Raw genomic sequence first — 21768 nt, 5'->3', positions numbered from 1 at the left:
TCAATGTGAACTTCTCTTTCCTCGTGCTGGCGAGGAGACGCATCCTTTGGGGTGTTCATCTTGTCACGGTTTAGTCTTTGTTCGGACTTTAACCATCGCTGTCTCAGCTCTCCAGTCGTCTGTCTTCTCGTCTCGCGCGCTGCCTACAGCCACACGAACCACTTCCAGCTCCTCCAGAAGTCATGGCAGGAATCGGTGGGACTGAAAAGGTTCAGCTGCACGCGCCGGAGCTCGAGGAGCTGCGAGGGGGTGAGGAGGACCAGGGCTCCTGTGTGTGATCGCAGCCCCGTGTTGTTATGAAATCACACACTGATCACAAGTGTTTGTCTGCAGCGCTGCAAGTTGGCCTGGAGAGCAACTTTGCAGAAGTTCAGGTGAGTGTTGTGGATTGCCCGGATCTCACCCAGGAGCCCTTCCAGTTCCCTGCTAAAGGTAAGAGGCTGTCGGTCTGCACGTCCAGATGCAGAATCCTTTGGGAAGCACGAATATGCAGCTTTTTTTTTAGGGATTAAAAATAAAGCTTAGAAATAATAATGCATGATAGTTTAATTACAATTGTGTGCCTGTGCAATAAAAGTATTGCCAATAATTGTTCTTTGACATGCCCAATCACTACGAAAGCTACATGTCGAAAATGTCGAAAAGCTAAAATTGTAAAAAAAAATAATTAATTGTTCAATGTTGTTCAATGATTGAAGATGTTGAAAGGATTCATGAACAAAAGAAAGTATTGACACTTGCCTATTGTGTGTACATGTTTGCCATAAGAGGAAAAGAGATTGCAAAATACACTGATAGAGGATGAATAAAGTTGGTTAGATAAAGTGGATTTGAAAAAATGCTTAAAAAATATGCTAAAATATTTCACACATCCAAAATGTGCCATTAAAAAAAAAGGCTTAAGCGTTAAACCTGCATCAGAAGTTTAATTAAGCTGGATGAGACCAGGGTCAAGCATTAAATATTCCAGTCTTGCAGCCTCATTTGTTTCGTCTTCCACCTTCTGCAGGCTTGTGTGGAAGTCCTCGCATCACTGATGTTGGTGGCGTTCCTTACCTGGTTCCTTTGGTGCATAAGGACAAGGTAACGTTGGAGATATTGTGGGAAAAGCGATGAGAAAATTACTTTAAAAAATGGCACTTTATTTGTTCTCCTCTCTCCAAGGAGTACGACATGAATAAGATATCGAAGGAGCTGGAGCTGCCGGGGGCTTTTATCATCGGTGCAGGAGCTGCTCCGTCCAGAATCACCGGCATGAATGCGGAGGTGGGCTATGGAGATAACTACAACTTTGTCTGATCTTAAAAATACAACATAAAAATAATCTAAAGCTGATTTATTTACGAGTCATACAGGTCTGCAAGTCATTCCTTAGTCTTGGCTTCAAAGACACTACTGCAGTTTAAAAACAATTTCACATAAAAGTCTAATTATAGGGTAAATGTTTAGTTGTTTTTTGTTTTGTTTTTCATAAACACATTACGTCTGACTCCCTTCATTTCCAACATTCAGCAATAATAATGGGTTGTTCATGTCCTGCTGGTTAGATTGTTGTCATCAACATGATTCTTTTCCACTTTGTCAGTTATTCAATAAAATTAAGAAGCTTAAGAGGGCACATGACGAGAAAAAAACAAAACACCATTTCAGCATTGTCAATTACCACATGGACATTTAATTCAATTTATTTGAGTGTGAAACATCCAGAAATATCTTCATGTGAAATCCATTTCTGTTGCTTTCAGCCTGTAAAACACATTTCGTTGTTTGTAAAGTGTGTTGGAGACGCATCACATGGAAACTTCTGTACATTGTTGACGTTCTACAGACAAATAAATGCACCGTTGAGCTTTTCAAAAGTACTTTGCATCAGTTTTTTGTTTTTTTTTCCGAATCTCGTAAAGAAAATCCAGCCGACACTCTGTAAAGCACGGTGGAGGTATCACCACAATGTGGGACTGTTCTAACCTCTGAAACGTTAAATACGCAGCAGCGGATTTTAAGTGGGCCTGATTTGTCTGGTCTGCAGCTGATGCCTCTGGTCCTGACTGAGAAGGAGGGACGACCTGCGGTGAACGGCAGCTACTTCTCCTCCGTCAACCCCGCCGACGGTCGGTGTCTGCAGGAGAAGTACAGCGACAGATTCTCCGACTGCAACTTCGCCCTGCTGGCGAACCTGTACGCTTGTGAGGGGAAGCCGGGAAAGGTAAGCGATCGTTCACATCTGACCTTACTTTTCCTTCCTCGCGGAGGTTCCTTCAAACTTGCATTGTCACCGTTGCTTTGACTTGTTGGCAAGACATCAGCTTATATATTAACTCAAAACCCAATTCTCTTGGAGTTAATAACGTCGAGTGAACTTTAATCCCACCAAATGTGAGCATCCGACAGATTTTTAAGGAGGAATTATTAACGAAGAGGCTCGGCTGTCGTCTTGATCGTCAGGTGATCGAGGTGCGGGCCAAGAAGAGAACCGGGAGCAAGAGCCTGGTGACGGCCCTGAGGACCGCCCTGGAAGCTCGATACCCGGAGGAGAGCGTGGCTCTGGGAGGCACCTTCATCATCCAGACAGGGAAAGCTAAAATCCACATCATGGTAAACGGCGGAATTGATTAATCCAGACGTGAACGACCGTTACACCCCCCCCCCCCCCCCCCGCCCGGTCTTGATTCTATCTCTATGCTATGGGTTGACTCCAGCCCAGAGAGTTCTCCGCCTGCCCCCTCAACACCGACGACGACGTCAACAACTGGCTCAAGCACTTCGAGGTCAGCGCGCCGCTCATCTGCCAGTCCGTCCTCGTGTCCCGAGACCCTGTGAGTGAAGCGTCCCGGTCTCAGTGTGGCTGTTTGTGAATCCGTCACCTCTCTAACGTATATGTGTGTGTGTGTGGCTGCCATGTATCCAAGGGCCTGGACCTGCGGGTGGAGCACACGCACTGCTTCAGCCGCCACGGCGAAGGCGGCCACTACTACATCGACACCACACCGGACAGCGTGGAGTACCTGGGATACTTCGTGCCCGCAGAACACGTGTACCGCATCGACAGGCCCAAAGACACCCACAAAGTTGGACGAGACTGAAGCGGATCGATCGGAGTCGTTTGAGTCGTCGTCTGCCTTGAGTCACAGAAACATGACGCAACAAATAAATATCACTGAATGAATTTGGGTCATTAGTTTGTTTGTATGTTTCCTGTGGGGGGGAAAAAAAAAATCTATTTTAGGACTTTCAACCATTTGAATATTTGAATACTACATGAACTGCTCTCACACCTGTTTATGAGGTCTCATAAGACAACAAGAGGCTAAATTGATGTGACGTCTATTTCAGGATGCAGTAAGAGCAGGTGAATAAAATATACCGTGTCCCTCAGAAGAGACTGCAAGTCTACAAGTACAAGTTGAGATGCTGTCTGGGTCATCATATCAAGTTAACTGCCCACAGATGGCCATAAATGACAAATTCCAAGTTTAAAAAAACAAAAACAAAAGCTAAAAAAAATTTAGAAAATTAGTGCAGAGCAATCATTAGTTTTTTATTATCTGACAAGAGAATGACTATTCAACACACTGTTGGTATAATTTGGATTTAAACCCAGGATCTTCTCCCCGTGAGTTGAGATCACTAACCACTGCACCATCATGCAGCTGGGGAAGGGAAGGGAAGAGAAATGAAATGTAATTCCTTATGTGTCACCTGAGACAGATCTTCATCAAACATTACATCATGGCATCTTTCAAGCCCAGTAACACAGTCAGACAGAAACCACACCCACCGCACCGAGTAAACGACAACACAGAACAGCCAACTGTGCAATAATCATAATAATGTTGAAATCAAACAACCACTGAAAAAATGTATGGCCCAACACAGAAGGGCAGACTACTCTGCTGTTTCTTCACTCTTAAGAAACAGGCACACTCCTTTGAAGACTATTCAATGCTCAAGATTTAAAACAATATAATTTACTTAATTTATTACCTTAATCTATAAGTTTTTATTTGATTTATTCTCCGTCTATGTCCTTCTTAATTGCCTTGCTTTAACGTATTTCCTTCATTTCTTTGTAAAGCACTTGTCAGATGCTCTGCAATGAATGGTGCCAGAGAAATAAACGTGCCTTGCTGAAGCAGCGCTGCCTGCTGGCCGGAGCCGGTATCACATCATGTCCCAGTTCAAACAGCGTCCTCTGCTGGCCGGAGCCGGCAATCGCACCATTTCCCACAATGCTGCTGCCGCACTGGCCCGGAAGTGAGACGTTTATTGACAACATGGCCGCGGAGCGGGGTCTGGATTTGGGGAAAATCGGGATTTGACGGCTCTCGCCGGCCGCTGCGTTGATAACCCGTCTCCGGCTCGGCAGTGTGCGGGACAGATGCAGTTGAATGACGGGAGCAGCGGGTCCGCGGGACGGTGTCAGTGAGCCGAGGAAACGTCCAGAGAGAGCGAGCCGTCATGTCGTTCTTCAAGAGGAAAGGTGAGGAAAGAGGAGCCCGCTGAGGGCTGCGGGGTCCCCGGCGTCTCTCCTACCCCCCACCAAGCTCCCAGCACCCGGCCGGGGCAGGCGAGTCGGGGGGAGAAATACACCTTCTAAAGGACCGGAGCAGAGGGCCGGGGTGTGCGGGGCGTGTGTGGCCGCCTGCTCGCTGTGGGAAGACGGCTAGCTTTAGCGGTGGCCTCTCAGTCCACTCCTCGGTCTTATCTGATGCTAACCCGGCAGCTATGCTCCCAATCTCTCTCTCTCTCTTTCTCTCTGCACCAGTTTTTATTTTAATTTATTAATTCTTTTAATAATATATATGACCAAGTTTATAACGTGCACAGCACAGCAGGGTTGCCCCTGCGTCACACCGACACTGTGCAACAGTGAAACACCAGAGGAGCCGGTTAGCCGGTCCAACGTGCGTGGAAACGTTGTAAAGACACACAAAAACAGTCATTACAAACCTGATGCTTCACCCTTTCACCCCAAATTCACCTGTTTTACAACTGCAATTCATAAAACTACACACACACACATTGATGCCACCCAGTAGAAAACAAATCTTTGTTCAAGCAAATCAGCCAAAGCTGGTGAGATTTTATATTAAATATACAATGAAGGGTGATGGGACACTGTTATTGTGAGTTGTTTAATGTCTACAGGGCACAGAGGAGCATTTATAAACCGAGGAGAATAAATAGCTGCATTCACGAAAGAAAACTGCTTGGTCGTTTTGTTTTGACTGACTTTTCAAGGACACATATCCTCCTTGGAGTTGCTTATCTGTGCTTTCTGTACAGCAGAATCGGTGGGAATAATTAACATGTGTGGCATGAAATGATTTGACCTTATTGAGCATAATTTCACATGATTATCCTGAACAATAGGTGAACTTCGTAATCATTTAAACTATAGGAAATGAATGAGAATGAAGCAAGTGTTTGTTTTCTAACTGATATTTCGCTTCGTAGTGAGAGTATAATGTTTATTATCAGAATCCTCCACCATGATCCGGGTTATAATTTTTTTTTATGACGGGATGACCGTTACATCACTTTAGGTTCAGAGTTATGATGATTACAGCGGCGATTACCAACAACCATAGGATGTGTGTCATTGTAACGGGCCTCATCACATTCCTCTGGAGAAGATATTCCTCACCCACTTGATTATCACGGCTTTGCAGATTTGTTTAAATTCTATGAATTTGGACGCCGTCTCTATGAGCCTCACTTCTAACACACACAATCGTGTGACACACCGATTGTGCAAACAGAGCCAACCCGTCCTGCGTTTCCTCAGGAAATCAGTGCAAGCGACTTTGCTGGGAAGCTGTCGCTCATCTTCAAGAGTCAAATCAGAGTGTGCCCCCCCCCCCCCCCCCTTTGTATTTGGTGGTCACAGCTGCTGACACTGCAGTTCTGCAGAATGAGGAAATGTTAAAAGAATCTCCACTTGTGAAGCTGCTTGTGTAAGAACTGACAAGAGTTCCCCTTAAGAGGAGGGTTGAACTGAACAAAGACGAACAAATTATAAATCATCCACTCAGTTTTATGCTTTTTCTTCTTCTTCTTCTCAGTTTTATTGTAATATGTACCAAACGCTGGTCAGTCTAACTGGGGGGGGGGTCTGTAATCTTCATGACCATAAGATCGGTTTTCATGGTTTTCCGCTAAGTAGAATTTGTCTTGAGCTGCAAAACATGTTAATTATCTGAAATGAAGGGAGATAAGTCATTTCCAAGTGTCTTTCATGAAGTGTCATAGCTGCAATTCTAATATACTTTCACTTTTGAAGCCATTTGTAGAGATTTTACCTTTTATAAATACATTTTTCAGCTTTAGCTGTTTTCTGCATCCAAGTTATTTTACCATATTTAGCTCTTCAGCTTTTCCTAATGTTCGAGCAGATTTTCCTTTACAGGCATTTTTATTTTCTTATTTCCTTTTTTTCTTTTTGCATCATTTTAATTAATGTTTCCTGAATTTAAAATGTTTCTTTATCATTTCCTTTATTTTCCTGTTTTCTTTTCCCTGAAAAAAAAAACCAACCTATACTAGCAGTTTGAATCATTTTAGTTGAACAATTCTTCCTGTGTTATTTTAGTCAATGGGTAATGATTAGTTTTTTAACCTATTCCAGCTGTCCTGACTGTTTTACTTTATTTAGCTGGGGCTCATCAGACCATTTTTAAGAACATGTGTGCAATACAAATAAAATAAAATAGCAAAAACTTTCCGGATGTTTCCGGAAGAAGCGGCTGAAGGGCCACGTGTGGCTCCTGAGACGAAGGTTGCCAAGCTTTAGCGATCAGCTCTCGTCCAACTTCTGGCACATCGTCCTCTCCCACCCATTTAAAATTTTTTTTTTGTTCTCAATGTCGTCTCCTGAAATTGATACTCGGCACGATCTGAAGCCACAAATCATTCTGAGCATGTCTTCCACTGCACTGTATGAATTAAATTTTCAATATGAAAGTTGCTCGCATATGTTGTGCCTTTGAGCGCGTCATTTAACCCGCTGGACTCCATTTGCCCGGGAGGAAAAAAAAACATATCTGATGGCGCAAGGTCACGAGTCCGAGAAAGGACGTCCTGTGCCGAAGCTCTCGGATGAACGAGACAGAGACGCCTTTCACGATCCCTGTGTTTACCTCCACTTCGGTCATTAACTGTAAATATAATGTAAATATTTGTCTGGTTGGCTGCTTGAGAGTCTTGATTAGCGGTTCTGTCGTCAATACAGACGTGTCTTATTTCCCCGTCCTTCCAGTGACAGCGGCGACTCCGCGAATCTCACATGTCGGTGTGCGTTCGCTCGCTTTGTGTTTACATGTCGTACCAAACCTCGAGTTACATCTTCGCTCTCGTCTTTCTCCCCCACAGCCAAAAGCAAAGAACCCGAGAGAGTGACGGATGCTAAAGCCATCAGAGGTGAGTTCATCCCACCAAACATGAGCTGCGCTAAAGGAATGTGAGAATATTTATGGGTTTTCTTTTTCTTTATTTTTAATCATTTGGTTTCTTTAACAGAAAGTTTTCTGTCGCAGTCGGCGTTTCTTTTTAATGACGACAGAAAAAAAAGATGGACGGATTAGATTATGAAGGGGTAATTTAATCTCCATCCATATAAGCCTCCATCACAGGGAGGGGCAACGAGATCAGTGTCACATTTTATTGTGATATAACAGTTTATTAGTTCAATTTTCTTATAATTGTCTTGGATGTAAGGCTATGAAGTTTAATGGCAACATATTTATTTATTTATTTATTTTTTATTGGACAAGTGACCAAATCTCATAACTTAAAAAAAAAAAGAACCTGTCATAACTAAATATGGTAATGACAGTCAGAAAATGAAAATTCAAACATGCAGTTCGTCTCATTGGGTTTTTTTTGGGGCACTTATTAAACAAAACAAAACTTTACATCTCAAGCATATAAAACTGGAGGATAGTCGGTTCAGTACTGTAAAACACATAAACAGACTGGAAAAACATTTTTACAGACGTCCACTGGGAATTGTTTTACGCATTTAAAAGCATCTTTCAGTGATAAGCAAATGATTGTCTTAGATTTTTCTCATTTAAGTATTTGATTGTATACAAATACACAATTGTGTTTCAATCGTTTCATCTATCTCGCACATTTAATCTACATTTGAACACTTTTTGAGTACGGCTAAGAAGTGACTGATGGTCACTGGACGTCTTTTGAATGAATGAATGTCTTGTTTATCCTTGAAAGTGCACATTATGTCTGGAAAGAGCAGGGTTTTTTTTTTTCCATGCCAAAGCTTTGCACTCGTGCTTTCCGGAGAGACTGACTTTATGAATTTCTCGATTTTTAATGGGTTTTTCTTCAGAGCCGCCTGAATACTGAGCCGTCGGAGCTTCGTGCAGCCGCTCTCTGAGACGTGAAATAGAGGATCTGAGACCTGCGATGCAGCAGATCAGAGCGTCTTAAATAGTCTTAATCAATCAATAAATCCGCTCTCATTAAAGAAGGTCTGAGCTGCTATTAAAGAGCCTTGAATTGATTTTTTTTTAAAGGTTTTATATGTTTTTCTTGTCTGCTGTACGGCCACAAAACATTTATTAATCCCAAAAACACATCCAGGAACAAATAGTTTTTTTTCCCTTTACTTCATAAAACACTGGATTTTACTTAGTCTTATGTGATTTTGGATCACTACCTCGAGTTTTTCCATCTTTGCTGGTCGCCACAAGTTAAAATGTGAAATGCCCTCTTCGTAGAAATAGATTTGTTTGCTGTTGTTTTTTTTCCCCATGCTGCTGTGGAAACACATTGGTGCAACATTTCAAGCTTCCCGGAGAATAACTTTCTCCTTAAGTGCAAATGAAGTGCTAATTTACCGTCGGCTGCTAATAGATCCGCGTCAGTCTCTTTAAAATCGCTCCGTTTCGAAGTGCACACAGCGGAATCCCTGATTTAGCCTTCCTGAAGGAAGTGATTGAGGCGGCGGGTGTGATGTTTGCGCTCTCCGTGTTTAAGCGCTCCTTGGTTTTGTTGTCTCAGGGACTGAAACTAGCACCTCCAGCTACTGGAGCGACACGCAGTCCACACAATGACAAGTTTGTCTTCTGTCGCACCCCGAGGCCTCGGCACGCCGTCCGGGGGCTGGTTGAAGAACGGCCCCGGATAAATAGAGCTCTTCATGCCTACCGAGTCACGCCGATGTCATACGTTCAGACCGCCCTCCACTTTGTGGATGCTAACTTTTTAACCCGAATTGTTTTTTTGGTTTTTCTTCCGCCCTCCTTATCACAGCGCCGCTCAGCCCGCACTCGCCGTCGCTGGGTCAGCGGAACCACGATGCCATCCAGGAGGCCGCCGGGCCCAGCCACGTGGCCATCAACGCCATCTCCGCCAACATGGACTCCTTCGCCCGCGGCCGCACCGCCATCCTCAAGAAACAGCCCAGTCACATGGAGGCGGCGCACTTTGGAGATCTGGGTAAGATCCGGCTGGAGAACCTGGCTCTTTGGACCACAAGCAGAACCTGAGGCCAGGAAGTTGAAGGCCTGACGTGGACTGTTCACACCGCTGTCTGATGATCGGCAGATTTAAATGATAACTTAAGCAACCATGCAAATGAGATTATTTAATCTCTTCTGCCAAAAAGTAATTCATAAACCAAAATGTATAGTAGATTTAATAAAACGGCTAATAATCAGCTTCGCTTCACTTTTGCGCCAGTAAAATGGATCAAACTTCCTGCAGTCTTCACCTCTTCACTAATCTCAGCGAAGGCGATCGACTGACTTCTTTCATAAATGTGAACGAGCACCCAAACATCCCACGAGTCTTGACGGGTCGCCAGACGACGTATTCACCGTTATTCCCCCCCCCCCCCCCCCTTTTGGTTTAAATGGGGAAGTGCTCTGCAGCGATATTGGGTTGGCTGTGATCGGCGGACGGCGCGATAACGAGCGTTCCCGGCTGGCGTGTCGACTCACGGCAGTGACGTGAGCCGCATGAGCAGTTAGTCCAGAGAATAGCAGAGGTGAGTCAGGCGGAGGCGGAGGTGGAGGAACCTGTGGTGCAGCTCCAGCTTCAGGATGTGAACGGATATAAACGAGCTCCACTCATTCCTGCGCTGCCGCTTCGACAAAAGGAAGGTTAAGTGTGGGAGGATGAGCCCCACCTCACCCCCCCCTCCCACACACACACATCCACACATATTGTTTTTAATTCCCTCCATTTCTTGTAAACAATACACAACCTCTCAGTCTGTATTAATAGTTTGAGTCGACAGGGAGACTTCCACAATGCGGCGCTGCCTGTTCTTCCAGTCCTCGGCTCAGTTTGTCAATTTGTCTGACACTACTATGTGTTGTCTGCGTGGTGTCATTCTTGAACCACACACTTGTTTTTGTCTTCTGTTCTCGGCCGTCCTTGTGCGTATTTTTCACACACATTTGACACTTTTTTCCCATGACAAATTTCACTTGTTCTGAGATATGTCGATTGGATGTGGGATTCGGTTCTTGGTATATTGAGAAATCAAATCTTAGCAGCAGGACATTTGTAGTTTTTATTCTGGCTTTTGGGCTTTTTCCTCAGTGGTTTGTACGATTTCTCTGTTCTTACTTGAGTTTTAGGGCATTGCACACAGTGGGTTGTAGTGCCTCTATAATTGTGGCCTGGAGGTGGCGACCTCCCCCTCTCTGCTTCAGCTGGGATTGTGAGAGTATGAAAGGTAACTCAGGGGCCACTGGAACAGAATCTGTCTCCCTGTGAAAAGAAAAGAAAGAAGATATGCAAATGATAGACTTTGATAATGAGTCAGATGCTGCCGGTGTCGTTGTGATCTCGGACCGTTTTCGGCTGTGTGATCTCCACGTATCTGAAGAGCTCGACTGAAAAGCACCTTGCTCTCCGCGACACCTCTCCAGGCGTCGTCTTGTTTTCAAAGAGCAACCGCAACAGCACAAATACTGAGCCCACGCGTCTCTCCGTGCACTGCCGATGTGCTCTGGATTCATAATCCAGCAGCAGCAGCAGCAGCAGCCGGGTTTGCAGTCAATGAGCACGCTCCCTCTCTTATTTAGTTTTCTGTGTTTGCGGTTGCTTTTCCCGCAGGATGGAGGGTGGTGCCCAAACAAACTGGTCTCTATTTGAGACCCGGTGAAGTCAAATAACGCGGGTGTCCCATCTGAAATCTCTGTTTTTGTTGGGGTTTTTTTTTTTTTTTTTTTTTGTGTGAGGTGGGAGTCTGTTTTGATTGGACTGTCAAAGGTTGCTGTTAGATGCCAGAGTCACTGCTGACCACTTCATACATGCATGACTGACGGCACGGACAGGACACAGATGATTTTGACATGCGGCTGCGAAATGTTTGTCTGGGTTAAATCATCTGTGAAATTGCATAGTCTAAGGCCACCTCCAGACAGACCGCCAGAGAGAGAGAGAGAGAGAGAGGGAGAGAGAGGGAGAGAGAGGGAGAGAGAGGGAGAGGTTGAGCTGGAAAATTCGTCAAAACAAATAACCAGCAGTTTAGATTCAGCTCACGCCGCCGTTCAGCCTGAACCAAATGTTGAGCGCCGCGCTCAGAAAATCCACTTTTTATTCTATTTCTTGTTGCAGCTCATCAATAAACCACAGTTTAGCCCTGGTGTGAAGGGTGAGCGCTCGAAATAAAACAAGAGTGCAGTGCTTAGGCTGTTACTAGAATGAAGGATTTCAGAGTCTAATGTGTGCCGACAGGTGGTTTTTATGTGAGCAGCTAACCGCTGTTATCAGCCCATAAATATGCATTTAACACATGAGATGCAAATGTTTTTGTTTTGTTTTTTTACTTGTACAATAACAACATATTTCTTTTTATACTGAATTTACATTGACGTGAGTTGTATAAAATAGCAAAGTGACAATGCAGGATTGTACAGCATATTAAGAATTATATATACCCCTTTTGAAATGGCCAAACATCCTGCCAGATGAACTTTTGTGGTCTGTGGGGTGACTAAACAGAAAGTAAAAGATTGAATTTAGTTAGTTATTTACTGTTTTATGAATAGTAGAGGGCAAAAACATAGAGAACCAACCTGAGTCCAGAGGTCAGGGATGCAGCAGCGGAAGCTCGTAATGTAGCATTAGAATAAGAAAAAAACACACTGCGAAACACCAATTTTGTGTGACGAACAGTTGCTTGCTCTGCTCGTCAAGGTGTAATAATGGCCAGTAAAGTGAAAAATGTGACCATTTTGGATATAATAAAGCCGATAATAAAAAATTTGATTGTGGATTTCCAGTGACCCTCTGAGCGCCGGTCAAGCACAGCTAAAGGGCCACATATGGCCTTTTGACGCCCGTGTCGTCTTGAATAGAATCCCTGTGACAGAGGGACCGAGCAGATCCACAAAATATCTCATAAAGCCGAGTCGTTTGTTGCCATTTTGATTGACTAACGGTTGCACCCTGTGTGCTCGCCGTTTCAGGCCACTCCAGCGTGAACTATCAGCCCCAGGAGACCCGCTCCCGGCTGTCCAAGACAGTGGACCAGGTCCTCCGGGACAACGTGGCGATGCCTCACTACATGCACTTCACGGAGCGACGCGGCGCTGACCACCTGGTCCGCTTCTGGCTGGAGGCGGAGAGCTTCCGCTCCAACAGCTGGTCGCGCGTGCGGGCGCACAGCCTCAACTCGGTGAAACACAGCTCCCTGGCCGAGCCGGTGCCCGCCTCCCCGGACGGCTCGGAGCTCGCCCGGAACGTTTCCGACGCCCTGGCCCGGCACGGCGGTGACGCGTCGTCGTCGTGGTCGGAGAGGCGGGACTCCGCCGGCACCGAGGCAGGCCTGAGACCCGGCACGCCGCGAGCGGAGACCCCCAGCAGGCAGGCGTCCCCCAGGACGGGGACGCCCTTCAAGGCGCAGTCCAACAACACGCTGCGCGAGCTCTCGGACAAACTCATGAAAAGTAAGTCGCCGTCCAACCGCTGGTTTCCACATCCCGATCCGCTGATTTATTACCCGGACCAAGTGAATTTTCACTCCCATCAATGATACTTAAATGAAAGATAATTCTAATAGTCTGGCCTCGGCCTTAATTGACACGTTTTTAATTAGCGCATACAAAACCCACCCACCACCCCCCCCCCCCCCAGTGCAGTAGTGGAGAAATTACTGCGAAAAGCCTTTGTGCTCGGCTGAGGGTGGAAATGTGCCGCGTTAGAAAAAGCAAAGGTCGCGCGGTGCAGGGAAAACAGATTTGGCAAACATAACATCAGCTCTGCGTGAAGAGACGCATTAATAGCAGCTTCACGGCCATATTCCCGTCACATCTCACTCTCTTTATGACCGTTTCTCCTTTTCAAATCTCTGCACACATTCTCCAGTGAACCCAGCCCTCAATCTTTTCCCTTGGTGCCCTCAGCTCCTTTTATTTACTTGTATGCTTAGTCATCAGTAATCCATCATGTTTCTTTGCAGAAAGTTGTTTATTAGTCAGGAAAATTGAGGGCTGGACTAAATTAATTGTGAGACTCTTGTTATTGAGTTTGACTCGCAAACGGAGACGGTAATAAAATGTAGTGATATCCACATTGCAAACACGTTCAATGCAGCCAAGGTCAATTTACTTCACTGGATCAAGTCTTTTAGACACAATAGAAGCTTCATTTTATCGGAGATACCGGCATTTGAGCACTTTACAATCCAGAGTAGTGATATGAGTACCTAAATATGCAATCATACCTTTTAGCATTACTATAAAAGTGTTTTGATTTTAGATGCCGTGAACATTTTGTGTGATTTTTCCTCAAACATGACGCCACCACATAGTTCTCTCACTGTCAAACTGCCTTTGTCGCCCGTTGCCGCCAGGTTTGACGTAACGTGTATTGAATGAAGTGAAATACGACCCATCGACGTGAAATATATTAACATTGAAATGACCGCATTTGCAATGTCTTTTGTGTTACTTGACATGCGGCCATTGTCCTTCAGTTTTGCTACTTGTAGTTCAAATTTAACCTCAGATTGCCACAAATATAATCACATTAGTGCCTAAAATAAACAAAGGCAAAGTGGAGAGTTACAAGTTCAGCCAGTGTTTCAAATTATGAGTAACGTTCTTCATAACGCCTCAGATTAAGAGCAGACAACTAAAAACCCAACAACCGTGCTTTTTGGTGCTGTTGGAAATGAAAACCTTTAAATACAACTATTAATAATATATTGGCTCCTGATATACCGAATGGCTGTGTTGTTCATGCTGCTACAAACAAGATTTGTTAAAATTTTACTTATTGCCAGTAAAAAGGCTCCAACCAGGAACTGGTACAAAGTGGAAACGCCAAATAAGGCGCAGTGGTTGTTTTCCATCCAGGATATTTATTCAAGTGAAAGGTTGACATGGGTGTTAATGCCCAAGGGTCTTAAATTTGACAAGAACAGGAGGAAATGGAACACCGACGGGGAACTCTGTATTTTTGTTGTCAACAAATAAAAAAAAAAAGAGAGAGAGAGAAGAAATGGGCGGTGCAGATGAGGAGGAAGGCCACAAGCTACTTCCTAATTCTGACAGGTATTTAGTACGTTTTGCGACGGAAACATCTTTCCTGAACAACCTGCCACCTTCACTTTGCAGGTATAGAAAAGGACGCTGTTACCATCTTCACGAAGTACATCTCCCCAGACGCAGTGAAGCCCATCCCCATCACGGAGCCGATCAGGAACGACATCATCGGTGAGTTTTCTAGGAATGCTGCACAAGTTGCTCCCCGTTCACAATTTCAAAACATCGTTTCTTGCTGTCGTATCGATGCATGAAGAATTTATTTTTTTCATTCTTTTCTCTGCAGCTAAGATCTGTGGCGAGGACGGTATGGTGGACCCAAACTGCTTCGTCATTGCACAGTCCGTAGCTTTCTCCGTCCTGGAGCAACAGTGAGTTTCCCCGTCTGCTCGCTCCCGGGGCGAAGAAGTTGTTGTTTCCGTGACAAAGCTGTTTTGACACACGCATTGAAAGCCAGGCCGCTCCGTTTGTCATTTCTTCCACTGCCTTCGACATCCGCAGCAGAGGCTTTTCTCACCTGCGACGCGCTTGTCTTGATTTCCAGGCACTTTACTGAATTCCTGCGGAGCCACCACTTCTGTAAATACCAGATTGAAGTGTTGACGAGTGGCTCCGTCTTCCTGGCTGACATCTTGTTCTGCGAGTCGGCGCTCTTCTACTTCTCGGAGGTGAGCCGGCCCTGCTCTCCGCGGTGCACTTTATCTATGGCTGCTCGTTACACATTGTCACGCTTGTCACCGTGGCTTCTTTTCGCACACAATCCCCCCCCCCCCCACCTCTCTGTCGTTCATCTGGGCTTCGGAAGCCGCGCAGTGAAACCCGAGCGATGCCTGGATGTAGAACACAGCTCAGACACATTTGAGTGATCGCCACCCTCTGCTTCTGCTCGCTCACAGTACATGGAGAAGGAGGAGGCCATGAATGTACTGCAGTTCTGGCTGGCGGCAGATAACTTCCAGAACCAGCTGGCAGCTAAGAAGGGCCAGTACGACGGCCAGGAGGCGCAGAACGACGCAATGATCCTCTACGACAAGTAGGTCCTCTGGTCTGCTCCTGGCGAGTGTCACGTCTTCTTACAAAACACGCAGAATGAGGAATTCTGGAAAAGGTGATCGACTCAGTCCGTCGTTGATCATCGTCCAGCTTTACAACATGATTGATATGTACTTTCTTGGTTGGTCTGCACCTGCTTCATCCTTCTTATACGAGAGAGTCAAGGATACACCCCGGACAGACTGCTAGTTGATCACTGATCAAATGCAGAGAGACAGACCTCAAAATTAATCTAATTAGCCTGTTGTTGGATTGTGGGAGGAAGCTAAAGTACATAATAGAAGTAAACCAGAAGCTGCAATGAAACAATGCCTCCCCGGAGTCTCACACGGCTGGCTTCTGCTACGATTTCATGCATTATATAATGCTTGAGTGTTTGTTTTGGTTTTTTTTCACCTATAGCTTTACAGATGCTTTTGGATAATAATAAAAAAAACAACGAGGGTTGACTTTGCAGCCAAAGCGGTGGATTATTGGTTCAGTTCAATTTTATTTCAACAGCGATAAACGCAACACAGTCGTTTCAAGGCACTTTTCCAGAGAATAACCCAACAATTCCATATGAGGAAGCAGAGGAGATGGTGGAAAGGAAAAACTCCCACTTAACAGGAAGAAACCGGCAGAACCCGACTCGGGTGGAGACTTTCTGCTGTTCCGGTTGTGGTGACGGGACGGAAGGAGAGAAAAGGATAGAGGACAATGGAGAGAGATTCAAAGCTCAGCGTAGGTCTCCCAGCAGTCTTAACCTAGAGCAGCTTCACGAGGAAAGGTCCAGGGTGTTTGGATAGAGAAGTCGGCTTGTGAATGATTGTTTGCCGGTTCAAATCCCTCTGACCGGTCACCGCGTGTGGCATTGACTGTAATCACCTTCATCTAATAACATTGATGTTGCTAAATGCAAGCTGTTCATGTGAAAACCTGGAGACACGTTTCTGTGCCAGACGATCTCTTCTGACCGTTAAACATCACAGTGGGATTACAACTCTCAGATTACAGCCCCGTCTGCGTCGCGTTGCATTTTGGGTATTGGTCAGGAGCTCAAACCCGCTCTGCTTCCACTGCAGGTATTTCTCACTCCAGGCCACCAACCCTCTGGGCTTTGGCGACTCCGTTCGGATGGAAATCGAGTCGAATATCTGCCGAGAGGGCGGGCCACTCCCCGACTGTTTCACCACTCCACTCAGACAGGCCTGGACCACCATGGAGAAGGTCAGGCCGTTGTTCGGTCGAGGAACCCCTAAAAAAAACCGTAGAAAGTAGCATTGCTCTGTTCAAGATTTAATTAAATGGATTTTGGATTAATCTGCCTGAGCTGCTTTCAGATGTCATTAGGATCTCCCTTAAAGGTTTTGTGTTATAAGTCACAGACAAATCGGCCCATTACACCTCTGACAAATGCTCCTGCCTTGACTTAATGAAAAGAAAGCTGGTAGATAAAGGTCAGAAATGAGCCTTTGTAACTTTGTAACTGCGCCAAACATAAGGAGGCAGCTCATTATTTTTTAACGCATCTCAACCCCCCCCCCCCTTTTTTTTTTTAAATTGAATTTAATAAAACAATTTTCCCTTGTGCAGGTCTACATGCCGGGCTTCCTGTCCAGCAACCTTTACTACAAATACCTGAGTGACCTCATCAATTCAGTGCGCGCCGATGAGTTTATGAATGTCAGCGCGGCGGGTCAGGGCGGGCCCGCGGACAACGACCGCACAAGTTCAAATGCCAGCGAGGGCTCCCAGACTCAGGTGAGCCCCCCCCCCCCCCCCCCCCCCCTCCTCCCTCCTCCCCCCGGGGGGGGTGTTTCTGTGTCTGCTGACATTTACAGCTGTCCTGCCTCGTTACGGGAACAATGACGGCGACTCAAAGGGTCGTGGCCCGTTGTTGTCGTTCAGAGAAACAACAGAAAACGCCGCCAGGAACTCTTTTGACATTCAGTGTCTCCCATAGCAGAGCGCCAAACGGGCCGCGATCAAGATCCTGAAGAACTTTGACGAGGCGATCACGGTGGACGTTGCCAGCCTGGACCCCGAGTCCCTGTACCAGCGGCCGTACGCAGGGTGAGTGAACCCCCGCGGTGAGAAGAAGGTTGATCCCGCTGTAGCGCGTCTCGCTTTACAGATCTTCTGGTACCTTATTTATCCTTCCACGGTATTCCTTGTGATATCTCCTCTCCTTTTTATGTTTCTCTGATCGCCCAACAGCCACTTGAATTTCACCGTTTCATCTTTGTTTTTATTGACTCCCTCAAAGAGTTTTATGAGCTCGCCTTTAAAGTCCCGGCACCAAAATAATTCAAGCGCGTGATCTTATTGGAAAGACAAAGCTGCATTCTGCCAGATCTGTTTTTTTTTTTTTTTTTTTTTAAAACGCCAATAAAATTTACAGTGATTGATTGAAGCGATGGCAGTGTCCTCTCTTCCCTCACTTTTATCCTGTGTCTTTGTAGGAAGATGACGTTTGGGAAGGTGAACGAGATGGGCCAGTTTATCAGGGAGGCCGAGCCAGAGCCGGATGTGAAGAAATCCAAAGGTATTCAAACCCCCCCTCCCCCCTCCCCCCGTCTCCTTTCCCTTAATACGTCGTATTTTTGTCTCTCTCCTCTTCGCAGTGATAAACATCTTCACTGCGCCCGTGAATATAAACTTCATCTGCCTGCTTCGAGTCCGTTGAAATATTTAAAAACCTTCCTCTTTGTGGAGGGGAAGAAAAAAAAACAAAACAGCTTTCACTACCCTTTAGGTTTAACAACATACACAAATCTTTATTTGTTTTTGAGCTCGGAGTGCATTTTCTGCATGGAGGGAGGAGGACAGGAGACGTCTGCTTAAATTTAGCGGCGTCGACTGCTGATAAAATGTGATTCACATAATAACAGATCATAAATTGTAGTGAGGCACTAAATCCCTGCATATAAACTCGCAATCGTGTCTGGACTAAAGTGAAATCTTTGCGAGAAATTCAGTTTGTCCTCCAGTATTACAGCCTGGTTTATGGTCTCCTCTGCTCCTCCTCCTGTTCAGGTTCCATGTTTTCTCAAGCCATGAAGAAATGGGTGCAAGGCAACTCGGACGAGGTGAGCTGCAACTCCACATTCACATTTCCTCGACTGTAGAGGAATTGAAAACAATGACTCTCGATGCCGTTCTTCTTGCCATGAAGGCTCAGGAGGAGATGGCGTGGCAGATCGCCAAGATGATCGTTAACGACGTCGTCCATCAGTCGAACCACGACAGTCCCGGCAAGAGCACCAAGGTACGCGACCTCACCCAGCTGGTGTAGCCGTACGCCGATGTGTCAGACAACCAATGATGATGCATCCCATTTTAAGATCAAGAAAATATGTAAGCTAAAAAAAAACAAACATAATATTTATAACCTGGCAATGTTAATATTTCTGCTAATTGTATGAATAATTTCACATACATTTTTAATTGGTACACGGGTTTCTTTGGTCTGGTTTTGGGCCACGTGTTTGGCAGCCCTGCGTTGGATATCACGGTTCAGGTCACCGACAGGGAGCCCGAGAATAGAAGCATTCTCATCTCATCTCGGTCCCATTAAGAGATGCTTGAAACTGCTCTCAGACTGCAAAGAGCCTTTCTGTGAAGCCCGTCCTCTGAAATCGGACTCTTTCCAGCCCAATGACCGGCATCATATCGTCCTCCCATTGTTGTAAAAGACGAGGAGAGCAGAACTCCCATTCTCTCAAAATGAGTCTTTCTGCGATTATCGTGACCAATGTCAATGGTCTCCGGATGGCAGCGTGGAAACCATCAGTGAGCCGGGAGACACTGACGATTACCGGCCCGGTTTCCTTCTGCAAAAATGCGTTTTTTTTATGCCCTGAAGAAAAGGGTTAGTCCAGTTTGACAAATCCAGAATCCACTGAAGTTAAAGTTCATGTAGAATAATGTGAACATCCTCCATCTCTGTGTCTGTGATGTGATGAAATAGTTGTTATTTGTTTCCTGCATCACTTATGTGTTAAGTTATTACAAAATATGATTTAGTATGTAAAGTTAAATCTGTAGATGGTATCCTCAGTTCTTTGCACTTTTGGGAGGCAGAGGCGTGTTTACTAAAACCTGAACATAAAGGAAATGTGGCTCATATGTACTGAGTGAACAATACACACACAACTATGCATCAGGATCCCTCGTTTTTTTTTGCCTTTCTTATTAAATTGTTCCCGATTAAAGTGATCAGATTGATTTCTATGGACCAAGAATATCATCCCATTCATCCAGTGAATCAATCCCATGATGCTTTGCTCTGTGACGCTGGCTGTTTGCAACATGCAGCTTCACCCAGAAGCCCTTTGCTGTGTTTGTCTTTGCGATTCTTTAGGAGCGAGAGCTTGGTGTTCAGTGGGATTTGATGTAGCCTCGGCTAATGTCAGTAACGTCACATGATCAGCAGAATCCCTGTTAACCTTTTAATAAAGTCAGCAAAATGACTTGTAGGTCACTGCGGAGGTTGATGTATCCGCTAATGTCTGTTAATCCTCGGCGTTGTATTGCCGTAACTACTCAATCACTCAATTTACTGGCTGATTTTCTTACAAATCAAATAAACATCTCGAGGACGACGTGAGCTTTTTGTTTCACATCCACTAAATCAACTTGAGCTTTAAACAATCTAAACTCAGAATTTCATATTACATTGATCCCAGTCTTTTGGCATGACTGAAGCAAACATTTTGTAAGAAGCAGACTGTGTTTGGAAACAAATCCCTGAAGTCGCTTCGCACAAATTTCAAACTGATCGCGACGACGTCTCCGAGTGTCTTACACTTCTTCTTCTTCTTCTCATCCGTCTGCAGTTATGACCCCCACCGACGCACCAAACGGCCGCCACTCCCTGCAGACGCTGGCCGCGCCAGAGACGAACTGCACACAGGGTTCACACTGCACCCAACTGCATTACTCTGAGAAAGAACAAGGCATTTTATCACCATGTGTCTGCACGCGTGTGAGTGTTTGTGTGTGTGTGTGTGTGCGCGCGCGTGTGTGTGTGGCTGCGAGATCGGGTGGATGATTGTTCACGCATGGGCTGTTAGAAAAACTTGAAGTACATCGTCGTTCCAACCTCCCAGCCCCATAACACTATAAAGGTACACGTGTAGGCGGCGAAAGTGAAGCAGCCAGACTGAAAGGAAGTGACTCCTGAGGAAGGAAGCGTTCAGGACGGCGCCAGAAGAAAGCCGGCACAAAGAAAAACAGCAGCAGCAGCACGTCGCTCCGGGCTGCCGCCGCTTCGTCCGTCTTATCTCGGACCTTCGGAGGATGCGACCTCCCCCCCCCGTGGCACGCCTCCCCACACCTTTTATAACCATTCCTTGTTTTTACATGAACTCTCTCTCGAAAAGGGGTCAGCTTAAGAGCTTATCAGCTTCGGAGCGTTGTACAGTTTTTTTTGCATACGCTCGCCCTCTGTTTGCCCGGAGCGGTTAAAGTCAGTCGCTGCCCCGCGTCGGCCGCTCGTGTACTGTAGATTACGTGGAAATGTGACAATGAAGCAGAAGAAGAGCCCACGAAGTCCTGGGACTTATTTGCCCTTCTGTCTGAATACCCCTGGCACCTTGACAAAGCGTAGAAGAAATACTCCATAATGAACTTTTTAAGTGCTCCAGTTGTGTTGGAAAAACTCCAAGCTCTATGTCCTAAATGTTCTATCTATAAATATATATGTAGATTTCTGGTTTACCCCCGTACATTAATGTTAGTCCTTTTTAAGAAAAAAAACAAAACAAAAAAAGGTGACTACATTTTTTTTTTTTTTTTAAATTATGGACTATTCAACTGGAAAGTGTGCTCAATAAATCAAACTTTTTTTTTTTTTTTCCCCCAATTTCTTTCCAACCTTACCAAGATGTGGAAACAAACCAGAAAAGACTCTTGGTACTATGTACCTGTAATGTTTTCTGACATGTACGTGTACTTAATCTATAATATATTTAAAAATGTGTTTGATTTAAATACATATATTATAAAATGTTGCTTTTTTTCTTGTCATGTTTGCTTTTGTTCTCTCATCAGAATAGACTGTGGTAATAATGGGCTGTTATGGCCTCTGACCATGTGGGGGCAATGTTGGTTGAGGGTAAACCTGAAGAAAGGAGCAGAGGAGGCAGGGTGTGATGGTGTCCAGTGTTTCAGTCAATGATGACTGGTTAACAAATCCACAAAA

General features: G+C 45.3%; 2 protein-coding genes across 3 annotated transcripts; both read left to right on the top strand.

The window, feature by feature from the left end:
* Positions 1-104: 104 nt before the first annotated feature.
* On the top strand, positions 105-3132 carry cUnh11orf54 (chromosome Un C11orf54 homolog). Its single transcript, XM_080508243.1, has 8 exons — positions 105-249; positions 334-432; positions 1010-1083; positions 1165-1266; positions 2030-2206; positions 2446-2595; positions 2700-2816; positions 2910-3132. The coding sequence occupies exons 1-8, from the start codon at positions 183-185 to the stop codon at positions 3081-3083; spliced, it is 960 nt and encodes a 319-aa protein (XP_080364369.1). The 5' UTR covers positions 105-182; the 3' UTR covers positions 3084-3132.
* A 1142-nt stretch (positions 3133-4274) lies between these two features.
* akap10 (A kinase (PRKA) anchor protein 10) lies at positions 4275-21584 on the top strand. 2 transcript variants are annotated; one of them, XM_080509433.1, is made up of 15 exons: positions 4275-4480; positions 7372-7419; positions 9277-9462; positions 12450-12929; positions 14601-14699; positions 14815-14899; positions 15073-15196; positions 15425-15561; positions 16646-16790; positions 17157-17324; positions 17530-17636; positions 18026-18108; positions 18600-18652; positions 18739-18831; positions 20402-21584. In XM_080509433.1, the coding sequence occupies exons 1-15, from the start codon at positions 4459-4461 to the stop codon at positions 20405-20407; spliced, it is 1836 nt and encodes a 611-aa protein (XP_080365559.1). In that variant the 5' UTR covers positions 4275-4458; the 3' UTR covers positions 20408-21584. The 2 variants fall into 2 exon arrangements, with proteins under 2 accessions (XP_080365559.1, XP_080365558.1); XM_080509432.1 differs by having other exon boundaries at positions 17527-17636.
* The last annotated feature ends 184 nt before the right edge of the window (positions 21585-21768 follow it).

The sequence above is a fragment of the Blennius ocellaris genome (assembly GCF_963422515.1).
Source record: "Blennius ocellaris genome assembly, chromosome: 14".
Lineage (NCBI taxonomy): Eukaryota > Metazoa > Chordata > Actinopteri > Blenniiformes > Blenniidae > Blennius > Blennius ocellaris.
Note: the sequence above shows the minus strand (reverse complement) of the source record. Positions and strands in the feature narration are given on the sequence as shown.

What these genes read in the sequence shown, in the direction of transcription:
- cUnh11orf54 (XM_080508243.1), top strand. Translation starts at nt 183, where the DNA reads ATGGCAGGAATCGGTGGGACTGAAAAGGTTCAGCTGCACGCGCCGGAG. An exon ending in CTTTGGTGCATAAGGACAAG is followed by an intron (nt 1,084 to 1,164) that starts GTAACGTTGGAG and finishes CCTCTCTCCAAG; the next exon opens with GAGTACGACATGAATAAGAT. An exon ending in TCCTCGTGTCCCGAGACCCT is followed by an intron (nt 2,817 to 2,909) that starts GTGAGTGAAGCG and finishes CATGTATCCAAG; the next exon opens with GGCCTGGACCTGCGGGTGGA.
- akap10 (XM_080509432.1), top strand. Translation starts at nt 4,459, where the DNA reads ATGTCGTTCTTCAAGAGGAAAG. An exon ending in GCAATGATCCTCTACGACAA is followed by an intron (nt 15,562 to 16,645) that starts GTAGGTCCTCTG and finishes CTTCCACTGCAG; the next exon opens with GTATTTCTCACTCCAGGCCA. An exon ending in GGATGTGAAGAAATCCAAAG is followed by an intron (nt 18,109 to 18,599) that starts GTATTCAAACCC and finishes CCTCCTGTTCAG; the next exon opens with GTTCCATGTTTTCTCAAGCC.